Raw genomic sequence first — 18,507 nt, 5'->3', positions numbered from 1 at the left:
TTTTAGAAAAATGTTTGTTAACATTTTGAAAATCCATTTTTCCATTTCACTGTACTTTGATACATTTTTCCAGATAAAAAAAGATAATTTGAAATTTTGATGCTGTCCAGTGAAATCAGTGCAAAGAGGCCCCATCACACAGGGAAGAGTTCACTGAAGCTTTTGAAAAGTGAACTGGCTGCTTTGGCTGTTTCACGTAACGCAATTAAGGTTACGGACCAATTCAAAGGCTGCCACGCTTTCTTAGCATAGTTGGATGAAGTGGAAAGATAAGGAAAACCTTTTTTTTTATAGATGAGAGGGGAAATTTTATACTGTTGAGCTTTTTATTTATTTATACATTTTTATACACAGACTTGCTCCGCTCTTTAGCCTGTATCTGTGCGACAAATCTAATTCTTCATATTGGTTGTCACTTTTCCAGAAGAGAATTCTGGAGAATGAATACAAGCAATCCTGTTCAAAGAGGATGGAAAGGTGGAAAAGGGATTCATGCTGAGACACACTGACCCCAATATTTTCTTCTGAGCTGTAGCTCTCCAGAACAGAGTCTGCAAGCACACCCTGCTCTCTGCAGGCTGCAGACATACAGCTTTTCAGGTGGCACAGCACTGCGCGTCTTTGAGACTGCAGCAGTTTAAACAGGTTCAGGTACTGCAAAAGCAGTGTGCCTTCCATATTTACTGCTTTCCAAGGTTTGTGCCACTTGAAAACACTGCCAGCAGGGAGTTCCTCTCGTGAGTTACAGCCCTGATAAGAATGCAAAGGAGCACCAGATTAAAAGCAAGTAAAAATAGGTGCATCAACATAAGCAATTTAGAGCAGGTTCTTTTTTGGTGTCTAACTGTCTTGCATTTATCTTTGGAGTCTTGCAGTACTCTTGACAGATTTTAATGGAGATTTTGATGCCTAAAAATATTTACAAGGTACCCAATTGCACTTCTGAGAATTGTATTTCTAGCCACTCTGAAATTTAGTCTCTTAGCTCTTGCATGTAAATTAAAACCAGACTGTAGTATGTAGTGAGTATTACATTTTTCAAGAAATACAAAACTACTTACTGCTACCATTTAGTATGCAAGCATATATTTCCATTACCAAAGACTTTGAGGAACCTTCTCTTACCTGCACTGGGATCTTTCAGTACAATGTCAGAGATCTCAAAGAGTTTCAGAGGCAAGGGCATCTTCCTGTTAGCAGCAATAGTTTTCAGTAGCCCAGGAAGGAGGGTTGTACGTGCCACCTGCAGGACAAAGATGGTTGCTGCAAGTGAAAAACCTTCCAAAATAGCTGTTAGTTTTTAATTTTTTGTTTTGCTTACTTGTAACACGAGTTTAAAAGTAGTCAGATGCAAATACTGCACTAACCTCTTCGTATCTGAGCACCTTTGCTTTAGAATTATTAAACCTGAAAATGTATGTTCTCTACACATTGTTTATATTGCATTTTCTGAAAGAACACGTATGTGAGGTTAAGGATAGGTATCATTTCACAGATGCTTGAGTTGCAGCACAGGGTGAAAAAACAAACAATACAGAAAGAAGTGTAAAAAAAAATCCCATAAATTTAATCTCACTTATGCAAAAAATAAATACTAAGTGTTATTTTGGAAATAGTAAATGCTGTCTGAATATGTTCTTGATACCCCCTGATACCAAACAATGATATAGGCAGAATGTAAGTAACAGAAATGGGTATATTCAGATTGCCGTTATGGACCTAGAAATGTATAGTAAAATACTTGAAGAGCAGTCAGAATTAAAAAAAAAAAGAATTTTTTTAAAAAGGGTAATAATGGTTAGTAATTTTTAAAAAACGATTTCCTATCTAGAGCTCAGGACATTTTGAGATTGCCAGGCCTAGTAGTTCCATTTATATTGAATTGCTTTTCTAAATACAGGAGTTGATCAATCATCTGGTATTTTCCTGTAATGAGACAGCTCAATTTTGCCACATGTTGTCATACAGAGTGTGATATTGTACTTTACTGAAAAGTATTTCACACCGAATAAGGTATTTCTCAGTGACGGAGCAACAGAAAATGACTGCTAGCAAGTTTAGCACATAAAGAGGCACACCCTCTTTTATGTAGGAAAAGTAGCTCTACCGTTATAGATTTTACTTCCTGTTGGTTCCTTTCTTTCCTCTTTAAACATAAAACCTGTGACAAGTTTGCCGTCAAAATCTGACCTGAATTCTCTCACCTGAAATTCTGCAGTTTTGGGGTTCGCTATGCGCACTGCTTTTGTGGCAGAGATATCCATGCCGAGTTTATCTGCAATGTCTTCTTGAGAACACTGAGAGGAAGAGACAAAACCCACCAAGGTCAAGTAGTCTGAACAGACAGTAAGTCAATGAAATTTGATATCAAGAATGAACAGTGCAATTGTAGCATTTGTTCTGAGGCCCCGTAATATATGCTGTCATGTGCAACACCCACTCGTAATAAAAATTAAGCCTCAGTCTTAAGACTAAGTAGGCAAACTGGTTTATCTACCAATGTTAATTACTAATCAAAATAAGGCTAGTTTTAAAAAAGAGGCAAGTGTTTATTTAGGCTTCTGTCATGGATTGCTGTCATTTGTTTTAAAAACACAAGGCTCAGATTCTGCCCCCTGACTGGGGGTGGGCAAAGTATTTTATTCTGAAAGTAGCATTTGTAAGAGGAATGGCACCCAGGCTTCTCAGGTTGTATGGCCAAGCCTTCAATTTTGGTAACTTCATAGGATTCTCATAGTTCTCATTGTTGTTCTCATTATTTTTGAGTTGGGAGTATTTTTAAAGCCCTTATTCTCAAGCTGTATTTTTAAGCTCACCAGTAAAGCAATACACTTGCACTTTATTGGGCTCAGATGGTATCTGGGCACATGCAGCAACAGATGCTACTGATAAGAGCCACACTACAGATTTCCAGAATTTATAGCTTTATTAATGTATTAAAGAAACCAATAGCAGACTAGGCATGTAATTGAGGATTTGCTGGTATACTGCAGTCTCCTAGAAGTGCTCCCTTTGCAGTGGCAGCACTCTGAAAAGCAGATAGACCAAATGTGAGGAAAATGAGCAGATGATACCATCTGAAAAAGTAGATTATTGAATACTAATAAAAAAAAAAATCTTAAATGAATGCTGACCTTAGGAGGAGAAAACTGTGTTAAACAGTTTTCAGATGTGTCTCTAAACTACAGTCTGTTACTGTGATTTAACTAAATGCATTTTGGCTAAATTGGAGCTCCCCCCAGAAAGCAATGTTATTGTGTACAAGCATAATTTGGGGCTCAAACCAAGAAACAGATTATATGCACAAATACATAAGCAGTGTTTGTCATATAATACTGGACTACAGAATGTTGTAGCATAAACGGTATTTGTCATAGTCACAGGCCTCACACTAACATTTTAATAAAGTGTTGGTGACACAGCAGGCTGGGGGTTTCATTATACCCCAGCAGAAATACAAATATGTATTGGGATAACATGATACAGTGCGTGATCTTACAAAATTCTGCTCTTGCAGTTCACAAAGGTCCTCAGAAGTAATGATGTAATATATTCAAAGTTCTTAAGCATGTTACCTATTCAGTGCTGAAAAAAGTTTATTACTGAATAAGAAAAATCTACAAAAGCTTGATCACGTAATACATGTTATTTCCCCAACATGGTACTACCACAGGTCATCTGAATATCTTTGTCAAATACTAGCACTGCAGGAAGTAATACTAATTATTGTCCTGGTTACTTAAATGAGTTAATAACAAAATATAACAACTGGAATATGTTTTCCAGATTTCAGAATTAGTCCAAATTTTGCTTTTGAAACTCAATGAAATCTGAAGGTGTTAAAATTTTATTCAGTCCATCTGGATTACCAGCTTTGGTTGCAATACCTGAACTTTTCAAATGCGTGGAAGTTTTTTAGGAGCCTGCATGACTGTATCTTAAAATCTTTAAGTTATCAAAAAATAATCTGTGATCAGATAACTGTCTCTTAAAAGGTTGCGTACTTCCAGGGATGTATAGTTCTGGCCATCTAGTAAGTTTTAAGTTCAGGAAAAGGCTTAGAAATCTCCTAGAGGTTTTAACAGAATATATGATGGTAGCTCCCCATATGCTAAAACGTCCACAAATTGCACTTTATGGCAAAGGCTTTGAGCAGATCTTGAAACAGAAAGGATTTTCTAAAATGTGTAGTGTATTTTCAATAGCTGACTATGCCAATCACCACATATGGAGAGTTACCATATACATTTGGAGGGCATGGGGGTGTACTTAACATTTTTAAAATTTTTTTTTAATAATAGTAGATCAGGTTCTCTGATCCAGTTCACAGCTGTGGCAAAGGGATATGAAGAAGTGGCCACAACAAAGATGGTGTTTCCTACTGAATGTTTTATTTCAATTAAAAAATGCTACTGCAAAATCTCAGGATTAGAAATGATGCCAGCTGTTAGTACTGGAGTGGCACGTGCCGTTGGTTCTTGGTAAAAGACTACTGGCATGGCTGTAATAAATAACATGAATACTACCTGCAACTAGTGCTAACAACAATTACTATATTTTTTTTGTTCTTCCATGAAAGAAAACCACACCTGTGGTAAAATTTACAGAGGAATGTGTGTCTCCTTAGGGTGCATTCTAACTTTTTTACAGGTATTCTTAAAATAAACCCTTTGCTGACTAACTACCTATCAGCTTGGTATCTAATGCAAGAAATCATGGGCAAGTGACAGTACTGAAAAAAAACCAAATAGAAACAGGGTAATCTCTAAACTGAAGTAATATCCACCAGAAAGTACTAAATTCTTATGTTTGTTTTCCAGACTATCAAACTATGATGAATTTCACATCTGGTGATCAAAGTCTCAAGAGAGACTTGCTGTCTTACAATTTCATCCTATGAAGTTAAACTAAAACCAGTACTTCACCAGCTATTTCTGCCTCTATACTTAGAACTATGTGCCACATTAACAGTGACTCATTCAATTTCTCTGTCCTACAAACTCACAAAATATTATACTATAATTGCAAACCTCTAGCAAACAATCACCTGCCAAAACAGTAATGGTTAATACTGGTATATTTATACAACAACATTTCTTCAGATCATCCTCTGCAGTTTGGGCTGCATCGCTGTTTCAACACACAACTAAGAAAAATAGGAAATCAATATAATATACCAGGGCAAAAGTGAGTGCTTCGGTGAATCCAGCAGCTGCCAAGTCCAGTCTCAGAAGTTCTGTGAGTTTATTGACGGGGAGCTAAAATGAAACAAAAAATAGTTTTCAGCTTCCATCTAAAAGCATTTTTTCTATTCTTTCCCAAGGTGATTCTGTCTGTTACGTTATGGTGAATTCACTAGGGAGGTACTAGGATTGTGTGCTTAAAATTTTTGAAAGCGTGAGCCAGCTGCCTTTAGGTTTGCTTGTGGAAATGAATCTCCCAATTAGAGATTTAATATGGGCTTCCTACTTAAACCCTGTCTTTTTTCAAGTACCAGCAACCACTGGTCTTGGACTTATTCAAATCAGTGGGGCATCTGTTTTGTATCCTATCCATGGTAAATACTTCTCAAGGCAAAGCATGTCAAAATATTTAATTCCTAGGTTCTGTTTTCCCCAAAGCCCTTCTGGCATGCACTAGTCATTTACTGACAACAGAGCATTTATTTGAAGGGGCAATCTTACTTGATTAGCTATGGTGTACGTTTTCGGAATAGTCATCTGAATGTTGTTATAACCATAAGCTATTGCTGCATCTTCTATGATATCACATGCATGGATAATGTCCGCTCTGGTGGGAGGGATTTCAACCTCTATATTGTTCCCATTCCCTATGACGTGCGACTTCAAACACATCCTAGTCAGCAGCTTTGCAAGGCTTGATGGAGTTTCACTGAAACAAAACAAGAGAGTAGTAATTTACAGATCTTGCACTATATCGACTGGCTTTTAAAAGTAATCAATGTTTCTGCTGCATAGCCTTCTACCCTGAAGAATCTCCAAGCGCTTTATGGGCTGTACATAGACTTAGCATTCCATCAGAAACAGCACAGATTCTGACTCTTGAGATGGTCGTTTTTCTTTACTTTATAACAGCTGCGTGAGGCCATAAAGAATCATTCCCTTTCCTTTAAAGCAGGGGAAGAAGTTCTCTAGTGTTAATCTAATTACCCAAGATAACCCATGAATTTTTGCTAAATTAACAAAATAAAATCACATACTGTAAACATTTTTAAAACAATGCAATAATCAATGTTTTCTAGTATTTTTTTTAATGATTAATTTTCATTTGCAATAACAGACCTGATTCCTACTTTCTTGTTAATAAGTTCAGGTTTCACCTTCTCTTTTCGGTAAGCCAGTTCCTAAAAAGAAAGACAAAGCTTTTCAGCATACACAATGCCTGCCATTGCTACCCAAGAGGATTCAATTTTGACATCTTGTAATCTACCTGCTTCTAATTATGATATTAAAATGACATCCACAGAAGACAAGTATGGAATATTAGGCTGTACTTAATATTTTAAGGTAACAGGATTCTTGAAAACATATTATAGTATATGATGCAAAAGTTGTTCTTGGTTAAGCTAAAAGGTTGAACGCAGCATGAAATCCCTGTTATTGAAACTTCTGATAACTTCTGATATATGCAAGTAATGGAGTTGCTGAAAGTTTCTAGTCACCAGTTCATCCTAAGTCAAAGCCCTAAAGCAGTGAATGGTCACGCGTGAGTTCTCATGGTCTAGTACAGATCAAATGACTTTTAGGAGGAAACGGAAAGAAAACTTTCTATTTCTGTATTGCCACAGAAATATCTACCAGTATATTACTTTGAAAGTCTGCAACATGTTTAAGAAAGTTACTTTGTATGTATTTACTTAGGTGTTTCTAAACTTCACCTTAAACTTTGGGGATTTTTTTTTTCTCTATTTTATCTAGGGAAGATACTTTGGTTACTGCAGAGGTTTCTGTTTTGTTGGGTATCTCCTCAGGATTCTAGGTCTTTCCTCTGTTGATTAAAGCTGACATTGCTAAAAGAAAAAGCTAAAATACCACTAGAAAACCTCTCAGTAAAAATAAGTTTCTTTCCCTCTAAACAGTTTGTACTTGCTTGATAAATCTGATTTTATAAACTCGACCAGATCTGTTTGTCTTCAGTTACTTTCAGGAAACAGAAGGAATGGTTTTCTTTATACTTATTAAGAGAACAAAAATGTAAGAGTACATTACTGCAGAGAGGTCTGCCTGGGACTCTGGATGCAGGCAAACTTGCACTTGAAGTCAACATCCTGCTTTATAGATCTTTATACAGTTGAAATCTATAAAGTGGAAGGCTGAAAAACCCAGAGTTACAAGGTTATTTTAACTGAAGGGCATTACAGCTTCCAGATCTGATAAGTAAGTTATGCCAAGGCTGATTTCAGTTGTCCATTGGATTAAGCCTGAAGGACCTCTTCCTCCGTTCATTTTTCCTGATTTGGAACACATAGGTTTTAAAGGCTTTAGACACAGATTATGACCTTTGATTGTAATCTTTACTTGTTCCTGAAGAAGTCTGTATCACATGAACTCTAAACCACAATAGTGGTTACCACTCATAACTTTAAACCCTACCCCCCAACCTTCTTTTTGGAGTATCAGGCTATTGCAGCAAGATTGTATTTTTAGCCTTATCATAAATTAGTGGAGCTTCAGAATGAGTTTCCTAGATAAGGGAAAGCTAGACCTGGAGTTATTTTTCGTGGGGCTAGGGAAAGCCCTGACTGACTAATATACAGATAGTGCCAAGCTGAGCTTTTACACCAGATCTCAGAATGATTATATACTGCCTCTGCTGAAAAAGAAGACAATGTCACTCCTACTGCACTATGCAGAAACAAAAACCCTTCCCCGAGGACACTGAGACATCATATCACCATGCTCACCGGATAGATGTGGGTCTTCCCATTAGGATAAACAACTTCTGCTGCTTCAACACTGAGAGAGACAAAAAAAACAGAAGTAAAAACGTTTTTAACACTTGGCCCAAATGTAATGTCTCTCTGACTAGAGACTTATACTCACCTGAATGGCTTCTCACAATATTCACTAAACATCGTGACTATAATATCAAGAACAATTTTTGCCTGCAAAATACAGATAAGAATCACATTGAAATCTGTCGTCTACTTGTGCTGAAGTAGACAAAATATCTTAACAAAAAATGGGGGAAAAATCTTGTCTTACACTCTCTTCATTCTATTCTATTTAATAACTTAATCAAATCCTAGCAGTCTAGAATACTAGATTGATTATTTTTTTTTTTAAATGTTTTTCCTCTGCTACAAAGACATTTATGCAAAAATATGAAATCTTTGGTATTCAGGGTTCTGAAGCATTTGTGTATATTTGCTAAACTCTGTTCTGAAGGTACACAGGGTCTTTATTACCAGTTAGAACTGGGTCTTCCCAACCTTTAGCCCAATTAATTGTTTCACTGAAATTCAAGTGAGAATGTAGAGGCTGAAGCACTGTGCATTGTTTAGTAATATATTATCAAATAACCTCATCTGCAATATCTTTTGTTTTACAGTTAATACTTTAAGACATTAGTATAACAGAACGTAGTAATGAGAATCAGATCAACTTCTCAATCTACAAGGGTTTGGGTTTTTTTGATGCCTCACAGTATTATTTCCTTCATGTAAATAGAACAGCAGTATCTTTATTTTTACTATCAAGGCAAGCAGTAGAAAGAAGCAGTTTTTTATTTGTTTGCTTAGAAGCCACTCCCCAACATGCAAATTAATTTGCGTCGTTAACATATTGTGTAGTAAGGTACGTTAAAAGATACGTACTTTAGGGAAACTATCAATGAATGCACAACCTATATTCAAGAACAGGCAATTATAACTGCTAGGCTTTCATGCTTCAGCTTTTGAGTTACAGAATTTGCATATGGAAAGACTTCGATTTGATAATTATTTGCACAGCATCCCTGCTTGAAGCAGATAACTAAGCAGAAGAAGCATCGTCTTCCTTCCCTTAGCCCAAATTTTAAGCAGGAGACAAAAAGATTCTTTACAAAGAGTATTCTGGCAAAATAGGCAGTCTTAGTGAATTTTACTCTTTTTGAAACCTTTCAGATTTAGAAAAAGTGCTCAACAACAACAAAGCCCCTAATTTACTTAAATTACCTTCCCCTACAAACCAAACAGTATCAACATAAAGACACAGTAAAAACAAAATCCAATGAAAATACAACACCATCAATAGAGCAAGCCTAAAACTGTCAAGTCCTACAACTTATCCTGCCCTTTTGCAATGGGAGGTTGTCTCTAGGAAGCAAATGCCTGGCTACTGTGGGCCTTTGTATTGCAGCCCTATCGCCCAAAGGGAAAACAATAATATTACAGCATATCAAAAGCAGGAATAATATTACAGCATATTTACCTTTGTAATATCTGTGCCCGTACACTCAATAAACACATTTCTGGTTTTTAAGGTTATTTTTGAATGATCTCCTAAAACACATGAAGACAAAAACATGTTAAGAAATGTTATTACTTTTCTTGCAATGACACTGATTTTGGCTCCTTTGTCAGTTTCTGCAGCTTAAAAAGCCATTGTCTACTGCACCAACACTCACAATTCTTGCCAGAATAGCAGCTCTTTTTATTTTTAAATTTACGCATCAAAAAGAGGAAAAGGCAGACCAGACTCACTGACCGGGTTGTGCTTTACATTGAAAGACAAATCTACAGGTATCTGGGTACCCAGTTGAAAAAGCAAAGTAACAGAACAGCAGCCATCTGCTGGCTGCAAAGCAGTTCTGCACCTCCAGAGCATCTCCTCCCCTGGCTTTACTATTGCCTTTGCATTTGATGTGTGATGACGTGATAAGAAAGCAGCCTCGGAAAGGAAAGAATTAAATGTTTTCTAAAAAGTGATTTAGACTGATGAATAGCCACAGCTACTTCTGTGAATAACCAAGATCTCTTGACGCTGCCTGCTGACACGCTGCAGGTTTGTCTACGTTAGTGATTCGGGTCCCAGTATGGGTTCCTTTTAGGCAGGAATTTGCTTTGTGTCTGTACTGGGAGTCATGAGGCATGCACTGAAGCCCATCATTGATGCACTCAAAAGTGTTTCTCATCTGGAAGAAGCAAAGCATGACATACACTTAGGGACATCACCTAAAGCGTCTCTCTTGTTAATTGGATGCAAATTGGACCCCCAGTAATTGATTGTGTACAAAAGTCAGTAAGCCAGAAGGGATCTAGAGCAGCTGTAGGGAAACCTGCCCCGTATTGCCTGTTGGGTAGAGATGTGCAGCGCACACCTGGAATGGATTTCCTTGCCAGGAACCTTGCAGAAGGGACATACACAGTCCTGGAGCTGTATGGGACCATGCCAAATCCAACCTCTTTGTCCTTCTCGCCTTTCATTGTGCCATTCACTGAAGTACACACACCCCACCAGAGGCAAAGGGAAGCACACGCTTGGATACACACAGGAGTTCTTGCTGCTTTTGCCTAACTCTGAGCAAGTCGTTCAGCTTCGGTGTTTTAGTTTCCTACCTGAGAAACTAGATCACAGCTGGACTGAAAGGGAGGTGAGCTGAAGGTCTTAAGGACTGAGGGATCTTATATTCCCTTCCCTTTGCTATGCTGTACCTCTTTGCAGATGGAATGTATTCAGCATTTCTGGACTCACTTCAAAGTAAATATAACTTTGCACCTAAGTGCTTGTAGATAATCCAAAAAACCAATACAAATGTTTACATTTCATTATCTGTTTAAAAAGTACCTTTAACCTGGAAGCTTCTCTCAGATACTGTTCTTTAAAATAGAGACAGATGTTAGATTTAGCTCAACCTTTTTAATTGATAAAATGTAAACAGTATGCAATGCTTATACATGGAACACTCCAAAGTTGGCATGAGCTTAACGAAGAACAATCAGTTCAGAACAGTCGTTCTTACCAGTCCCTGACACAGAGTCTGAGCTGCCTTTTACAAAGATTTGGATTAGATGTTTAAGATATGGATAAGGTCAACTAGGAAAAATACATCCAATGAGATCATCACTGCAGATTTTATTGGTAAGTGTAGGGCAAGTTACCGATTCTTGAACTAAATACATAGGTATACTGAAATATCTTTGTTAAAGGAGTCATTCTTGCCATATCATTTATTGCCATTAGTAAAGATGGTTCTTAAAAATCACCCATAGTTTCTTCTGCATTCAGAGGAAACCCATATTTAGAAACAATGCAAAGAAGTCTAGACCAATTTATTCTTTTTAAGCAATTTAAGTCTTCTAGAATCACTTGTGTGATAGCAAAAGGATCCACAAGACCTGGTCCACCCCTCTGAGAAATACACTGGGCTTAAGACTTAGGTGAAAAGCTCCCTACTGTGACCACATAAAATGGAGTACAAAGCAGACTGTTACAGGTATCAGTTTACTAAATAACTTCTTACACATTTCTTTTAGTTAAATGTCTGATGAGCAATGTTTATGTATGCAAACAAAATGCTTTCCTAACAAAGCACTTTTCTTGATTCTAGAATGGTATGAGAAGCTAAATGCAGAGGTTTGCAGTGGGACTTTTACACATCTGTTTCTGTTAGACATCCTGACTCACACACAAAATAGTAGAGACAGTATAAACTAGTCCTAAGTAATCTTACCATTGATGATTGGGGGCATGGACAGAACAACACCGTTGCTGTCGTAAATGACAGGGTAAAGCGGCTTGTTTTCGATCAGGTGTAAGTAGTGCCGAAGGTGGCTGTCAGTCTGGAGAAAGAAAGCACAACCTAAATCTCACATTCGCTCACTTGTGAACTTCCACAGCACCACAATCCTCTGCTGAGAGATTAATAGAAATTCTGAAAGAGGGAAGGATTGGGCTTAGAGCTAGGCATTTCACTAGCAAAAGCTGTTTGCTCTAAGAAGCAGGAAAATTTTGAAAGGAGAGAACTGGATTTGCTTCAGAAGCATTAAAAATTATTTCTTTAAGGATTCTCTCAAAGATGCACTGGCCATGATGTCCAAATGATGCCCCTGCTCACCTCAGCAGACCTTTCATTGCCAAACCCACAGGGAGACATCCTTAGTTTATAGGAACTTTCCTTAGAAGTGGATAAAATTAGCACTATAATACTTTCAATTATAAGTGCTTAAATTTGATTCAAAATTTACATCTGTTCCAATGACAGGGTATACCCTGCACCAAAAACATGATTTACTTTCGTCCCTCTTATACCTCTTGTTTCATAGCTCTCTTACTCATCTTTGCTCAGAGATCTTTGAGAATTTATTTATCTCTATGACCAGCATGTGCACTCCAGCAGGGCTGTGTATTGTAATGATGTGATAACAGTATTATTTTCAAATGCTGGCATTTGAAGTGGCCCAAATAAACATCATAAAATTAGGCCTGATAGAATCTTTTCCTGGCATTTACCTGGCTTCATTGGGATGCTGGGCCAAGAGCAGCGCCAGACTTAACTTGAGCCTTTTAGACAGCTACACTTGCCCAGTATGTAGTCAGGTAAATAATTCAACATCTTCCCCAAGTAAATTGGCCAAATTAAAGTAACATTAAAAAATCTGATATTATTTACCAGGCTTTTCTCATGAATAAGCCAAATGTGGAATGCTTACTGGCTGAAACTACAGAACACAACTTTGTTTTATGTATAAGAACAACTCTTAATAACAAGGATATGAGAGACATTAAACCTTGGAAATTTATCTTCCTGCATTTTGTGCAACAATTCTGAAAAATCCCACTTACCCTATACAGATCCATCATTTGTGCAGCTGTGTACTCCTGGGATTGATTCAAGGGCTTGAATTTAATTTCAGAAGGTGGTTTAGCTGTAAAAGTAAATGGACCAGAGATGGTGTCCAAGTCATGGGTACCTATTGCTACTAACGCTCTTCTCCTAGAAAGCAAGCAAGCAAAATAATGATTTTACTAGTAATATAGGGAGTTCCTTTGAGACAGTATGTCATGATGCTCTATATTCCTATGCATTCATAGAACTTGCTGAAAAAGTAGAAGGGCAGTTTTGATAAGCATAGAAATTATTTTCACAGCATTTTAGCAAATGTTAACAACACACCTAATGGTCAAAGGCAAATCCAATCCTTAACATAAATATAAATACAGTGCCTCTCTGCCATAGGGATGTGCAGTCTTACCATGTGAGAAAAGTATACACATAGACACTACACACTACTTTAAAGTTAAGCACTAACCTGCAAATGTTTTGGTGTAGTTTTTCTTGGAGGTCAATGAAACTATCGTAACGTTCCTTGGTAAAAGTTATATTACGAAGGACTGCAGCTACAGCATGAGGACGGACATGGACAGTCTGCAGTTTACAACAGAAAAACATTATAAATTTCAAGTACACAGGATACACAAAACTGAAACCGATTAAATGTGCATTTTTCTTCATAAAATCCTCTTTTGTAAAGTAGTAATCAAAAGGAAAATTCATGGAAAAATACCAGAATTAAAAAGGGGGAAAAAAACCAAACAAACCCCACTCGAGGTCATGTAAAGACAAGGAGGTTTCCAATACGCTGTGTGATGGCCCTGAAGGTCAATGCACTGTGAGCATCTGAAACTTTGATTTGATCTGCTACTAGGTTCACCCAGAATAATCTGCCTATTGTTCCTCCCCTTCCCTAGAAATAAACCACAATGAGTAGAGATACTTATATTTCTTTAGCTCTTGTTCTGTAAATAAGATTTCCAGTTCCACTGCTCTTATAAAATTGGTTCTGGGAACTGTCTTGCTGGTTCAGAAACTCTCAATAAATTTACAAAGGTGCAGTAAACACTTTTACCTCTTCAGTGATAATCAGCTTCTGACCTTCACCCTGAGGTGGTATTATTTTTTCATACCTAGGGAGATTTATCCTAGAATAAAACCAGAAATAAGTTTGTAACTGAAAGAAATAAAATTCCCCAAATGCAGGAAACTTTAGAAATGTAGCAAAAATTATAAGTAGAGGACTTTCCTAGCAACTTTTCTTGGCATGTAAATTAGTTAACTGTTTAAAACTTGTTTTCTACGGGGTGGTAAACAGATTACTGAACTAGAAAGGAAGAACTCAAGAAAATAAAGTCATAGCAGAAAAGTTAAATAAATTATTTGTTTTGGTATTTATTACAGATGATCACAAGGAAGTTCCTCTGCAGGAGTTCTTTAGGGGATGGGTCTCAAATGGCACTGCAGTTGAAAACTTCTTAGAGCAGGTCTAAAAGCCAGTAACATTCTAGTCTAGTCTTCTAAAAGTATACAATAGATCCTCTCCAGAGGAACGTCTGCGAAATCTGATCTACATGAGATCATGCTCCAAATCCAAGCAAGTGGCAAGTTTGTTTATTGACCAGAAATAGACTCATATTTAAACAAATAACAAAACACACAAAAGTACCATAACTCTGCATTACCTTTCTTTAAAGACCTGCAGTCCACGAACCAACCCTTCAAGGCAGAGAAGATCATAACGGTTGGCAGGAACATCAATTTTATAGAGAACAGTATCAGATGCACCCTTTGCCTTTTCTTCACCTTTTTCTTTACTTATTATGTCTTTCTCAGATGTCTGAAATTAAGCAAAAAAATGTTTTTAACCTGAAATACCTTAACATTGCCAGGAGTATCACAGTGAGATAATACAATAGGAAAAATTGTATTAATTACAAGTCTAACAGTGTAAATTGGAATTATACAGCAAATAAACATACCAGATATGACATAAAATCAAATTCTTTCTCGGATTCAGAGATTGTAATTCATGATACCAAAAGAAAAATTCACTATTAGAACTTGAATTTTAAAAAATAATACTATAGAAGCAAGAGTCTCCAGGCTAGCAGATCCCAGTAGAGAACTGAGACCTTATTTTTGGCAATAGATCAGCAAATGACTCGTCATATCAAGTGTATTCTGAAATAAAGCGTAACATATGATGTTCAGATGTCTTTAGATAAACAGCATTAAAAGATCAATTAATTCAAATTAAAAAGCAAAAGCAAAACAGATCTACTTGAAAAGATTTCCAGGGATACTTGTAAGGGCTAGCAAGTTTTCACAGGTACAGAATCTAAATCAAAACCTGAAATATAAATTAGTTGCAACTTAGGTAACAACGTCTGGGACAAACACGTTTTTGTGGCTATTGCACAGAGGAACGCAAGCAAAACAAGGCCAAACAGATCTTGTAAAATAGGTTCAATATGTGGTCTGTGGCCACATTTAAATAAAATGGGGCCAGAGACTGAAGACCAGGTGGCACAGACTGCTGACCTCCACGAAGTACAGCAATGTGCCATCTTGGGGTCTCTTGCTTCCAAGACGGTAATTTTTGGATGTCTGGGATTTTTTCAGATTCAAAACAGTCCATTACAACAGTATTTTATAACAAGAACCTAAAGGTATGTGTTACATGTTCTTCCCTGTGGTATGGAGAGATATGAGGATATTTCAGGACAAAAAGTACTGCTGAAAGACTGTACAGGTCAAGGGGACATTCAGGTCTCGTCCACACTGCACTGGTTTTTCAGAATACCCAGGGCATGGCATCCTCCACACCCCAGAGAATATGCTGGAAATAACGTGGTACAAACTCTGACATAAATGCTGTCAGTACACTACGTCTACTGAATAAGTGTCAAATAAAAACGTTTCTTACAATTTCATCAAGCTCCAAACCAAACTCGAAGCAGAGCTCATCAAACTCTTCATCAGCTGTGAAGAAAGAAGGTGAATTTTGGTTAATAAGCAGACCTCAGATTTTTAAAGTAATTTTTGTTTTGAATGTTTTCAAACAAGATAACAAATGCTATTTTGAAAAAAAAAAGAGAAGTCATTTGAAGAATTTTGCTGGTATTTGCATCCAAGTAGCCGTTTCTTTTGTACATACTGCATTTATTGACACATTATTCTTACAGTCACAGCAGGGCTTCTAGTGCTGGAGCCCAATGTCACGACCAGCTCCTCAGACAAGTTTGTCAGGGTAACTTTGGCCAGAACAGATTAAAAAAAAAAAAAAAAATCCCCCCAAAACCAACCAGAGACAGACAAAAACCAACAATCTCAGGCACTAGAGCATGCCCCGAAGTGCCATTTCTACCCGTTTCTTAAATACCTCCAGGGATGGCGACTCCACCACCTCCCTGGGCAGGCTGTTCCAGTTCCTGACCTCTCTCTCAGTAAAGCAATTCTTCCTAATATCTAATCTAATTCCCCCCTGCCGCAACTTCAGACCATTGAAAGCAGGAGGGAGGAACTGGAGAGCTTCTGCCAACAGCTACTTTTTTCACTCAGTTGGCTTGTCACACAGAGGTTGCATCAACCACTTACGACATGTGAGTAACACAACCCCAATCGGAAAATGGAGATTTGCATCCCTGTGTCTGTAGAGCCTGCCAGCTCCAGCGCGGGCAGGACAACCTGCTGCCCGGCCCCAGGGACTCCTTCAGCCAAACCAGCACTTCTTAAAGTCGCCTTCCTAAAGGGCTGGGGAAGGAGGCCTGAATGAACCTATGCCACCATCCAGCACGACCTGAACAGGCTGGAGAGCTGGGCAGAGAAGAACTTTATGAGGTTCAACAAGGGCAAATGTAAGGTCCTGCACCTGGGGAGGAAGAACCCCAGGCACCTATACAGGTTAGGGGTGGGTATTCTGGAAAGCACTACTGAGGAGAAGGATCTGGGAGTCCTAGTGGACAGCAAACTTGCCATGAGCCAGCAATGTGCCCTTGTCTCCAAGAGGGCCAATGGAATCCTGGGCTGCACAGGGAAGAGTGTCGCGGGAGGTCATTCTCCCCCTCTACTCTGCACTGGTGAGGCCACAACTGGAATTCTGCATCCAGTTCTGGGCTGCCCAGTTCAAGAGAGACAGGGAACTACTGGAGATAGTCCAGCGTAGGGTAACTAAGATGATTAAGGGATTGGAGCACCTTCCTTATGAGGAAAGGCTCAAAGAGCTGGGGCTCTTTAGCCTGGAGAAGAGAAGGCTGAGGGGAGACCTTATTAATGCTTACAAGTATCTAAAGGGTGGGTTGAAGGAGGATGGAACCAGACTCTTTCCAGTGGTTCCCAGTGACAGGACGAGGGGCAATGGGCACAAGCTGGAGCATGGGAAGTTCCACTCAAATAGGAGGAAAAACTTCTTTGGGGTGAGGGTGACAGAGCCCTGGAACAGGCTGCCCAGGGAGGTCGTGGAGTCCCCTTCTCTGGGGACCTCCAAGCCCCTCCTGGATGCAGTCCCGAGTGATGTGCTCTGGGCAGCCCTGCTTTGGCCGGGGAGTTGGACGGATCCAGTTCTGGGCTGCCCAGTTCAAGAGAGACAGGGAACTACTGGAGATAGTCCAGCGTAGGGTAACTAAGATGATTAAGGGATTGGAGCACCTTCCTTATGAGGAAAGGCTCAAAGAGCTGGGGCTCTTTAGCCTGGAGAAGAGAAGGCTGAGGGGAGACCTTATTAATGCTTACAAGTATCTAAAGGGTGGGTTGAAGGAGGATGGAACCAGACTCTTTCCAGTGGTTCCCAGTGACAGGACGAGGGGCAATGGGCACAAGCTGGAGCATGGGAAGTTCCACTCAAATAGGAGGAAAAACTTCTTTGGGGTGAGGGTGACAGAGCCCTGGAACAGGCTGCCCAGGGAGGTCGTGGAGTCCCCTTCTCTGGGGACCTCCAAGCCCCTCCTGGATGCAGTCCCGAGTGATGTGCTCTGGGCAGCCCTGCTTTGGCCGGGGAGTTGGACGGGATGGTCTCTGGAGGTCCCTTCCAGCTCTGACAGTTCCGTGATTCCGGGAAACACGGCGTTACGCGTCTGCTGTGCCTGCTCCCAGCCCTTCCCTCTCCGCCTTGATTTAACCGGTCCCCGACACAGACCGCGCCGCTCCAACCACACACGGCGGCTCGGGAACGCGAGGTTCTGCCTCCCGGAGGGATCCGGGCCCCGACAGCACGGCCCTGGGCCGGGGCCGCGGGGGAAGACACACGGCTTTGCCTGGCAGGCCGGGGGCTGGGAGCACTCCCGATACCGGCACCGCCGCAGGTCCGAAGCCTGGGCCCCCGGCCCGGCGCGACTCCCGTCCCCCCCGCCCCGCGGCACTCACTGTAGGTCCTGCCCAGCGCCTGGAAGAGCAGGTCCCGCTGCACGCTGACAGTCGGCATGGCGGCGGCCGCCTGTGCCCGCACCGCGCCTGAGCCACCGCCAGGCCCCTGCCGCGCCGCACCGCCCGCCGCGCTGCCTGAAGGTCTCCCGCCTTTCTTCCCGCCCGCATCCGTCTCTCCCCTCGCTCCCCGCCGCGACGGTGCGCCGACAGCCCTGCTGAACGGTTATGAGAGCGGCTCGGCCCGTCTCCTGCGCTCAGAGGGAAACTGGCAGCGCGCCGAGCACAGGCAGCGCGGCGGGCAGCTACCGGCGGTGACATCTGTCGGCCGGGGGGCCTCCGCGCCCTCCCAGCGGCCTGAGGCGGGCGGGG

The 18,507-nt window shown here is 40.0% G+C and overlaps 1 protein-coding gene across 1 annotated transcript in view; it reads right to left on the bottom strand.

The window, feature by feature from the left end:
- The window catches only part of FARSB (phenylalanyl-tRNA synthetase beta subunit), a 39,259-nt gene extending 21,017 nt beyond the window's left edge, over positions 1-18,242 (bottom strand). Inside the window, exons 1-15 of the mRNA XM_014960694.1 lie at positions 18,139-18,242; positions 15,704-15,759; positions 14,460-14,614; positions 13,850-13,922; positions 13,253-13,368; positions 12,786-12,936; positions 11,674-11,782; positions 9,432-9,502; positions 8,064-8,125; positions 7,925-7,976; positions 6,303-6,364; positions 5,685-5,892; positions 5,178-5,258; positions 2,205-2,297; positions 1,126-1,243 (exon numbers count right to left, since the gene is read on the bottom strand). Coding sequence (XP_014816180.1) covers positions 1,126-1,243; positions 2,205-2,297; positions 5,178-5,258; positions 5,685-5,892; positions 6,303-6,364; positions 7,925-7,976; positions 8,064-8,125; positions 9,432-9,502; positions 11,674-11,782; positions 12,786-12,936; positions 13,253-13,368; positions 13,850-13,922; positions 14,460-14,614; positions 15,704-15,759; positions 18,139-18,196 — 1,465 coding nt within the window. The 5' untranslated portion in view covers positions 18,197-18,242. The remainder of the gene's footprint in view (positions 1-1,125; positions 1,244-2,204; positions 2,298-5,177; positions 5,259-5,684; positions 5,893-6,302; positions 6,365-7,924; positions 7,977-8,063; positions 8,126-9,431; positions 9,503-11,673; positions 11,783-12,785; positions 12,937-13,252; positions 13,369-13,849; positions 13,923-14,459; positions 14,615-15,703; positions 15,760-18,138) is intronic.
- Between the last annotated feature and the right edge of the window lie 265 nt (positions 18,243-18,507).

Source organism: Calidris pugnax, unplaced genomic scaffold (assembly GCF_001431845.1).
Source record: "Calidris pugnax isolate Ruff unplaced genomic scaffold, ASM143184v1 scaffold398, whole genome shotgun sequence".
Taxonomy (NCBI): Eukaryota; Metazoa; Chordata; class Aves; order Charadriiformes; family Scolopacidae; genus Calidris; species Calidris pugnax.
The sequence above is the reverse complement of the archived record's forward strand: the minus strand, read 5'-3'. Positions and strand labels throughout refer to the sequence as shown.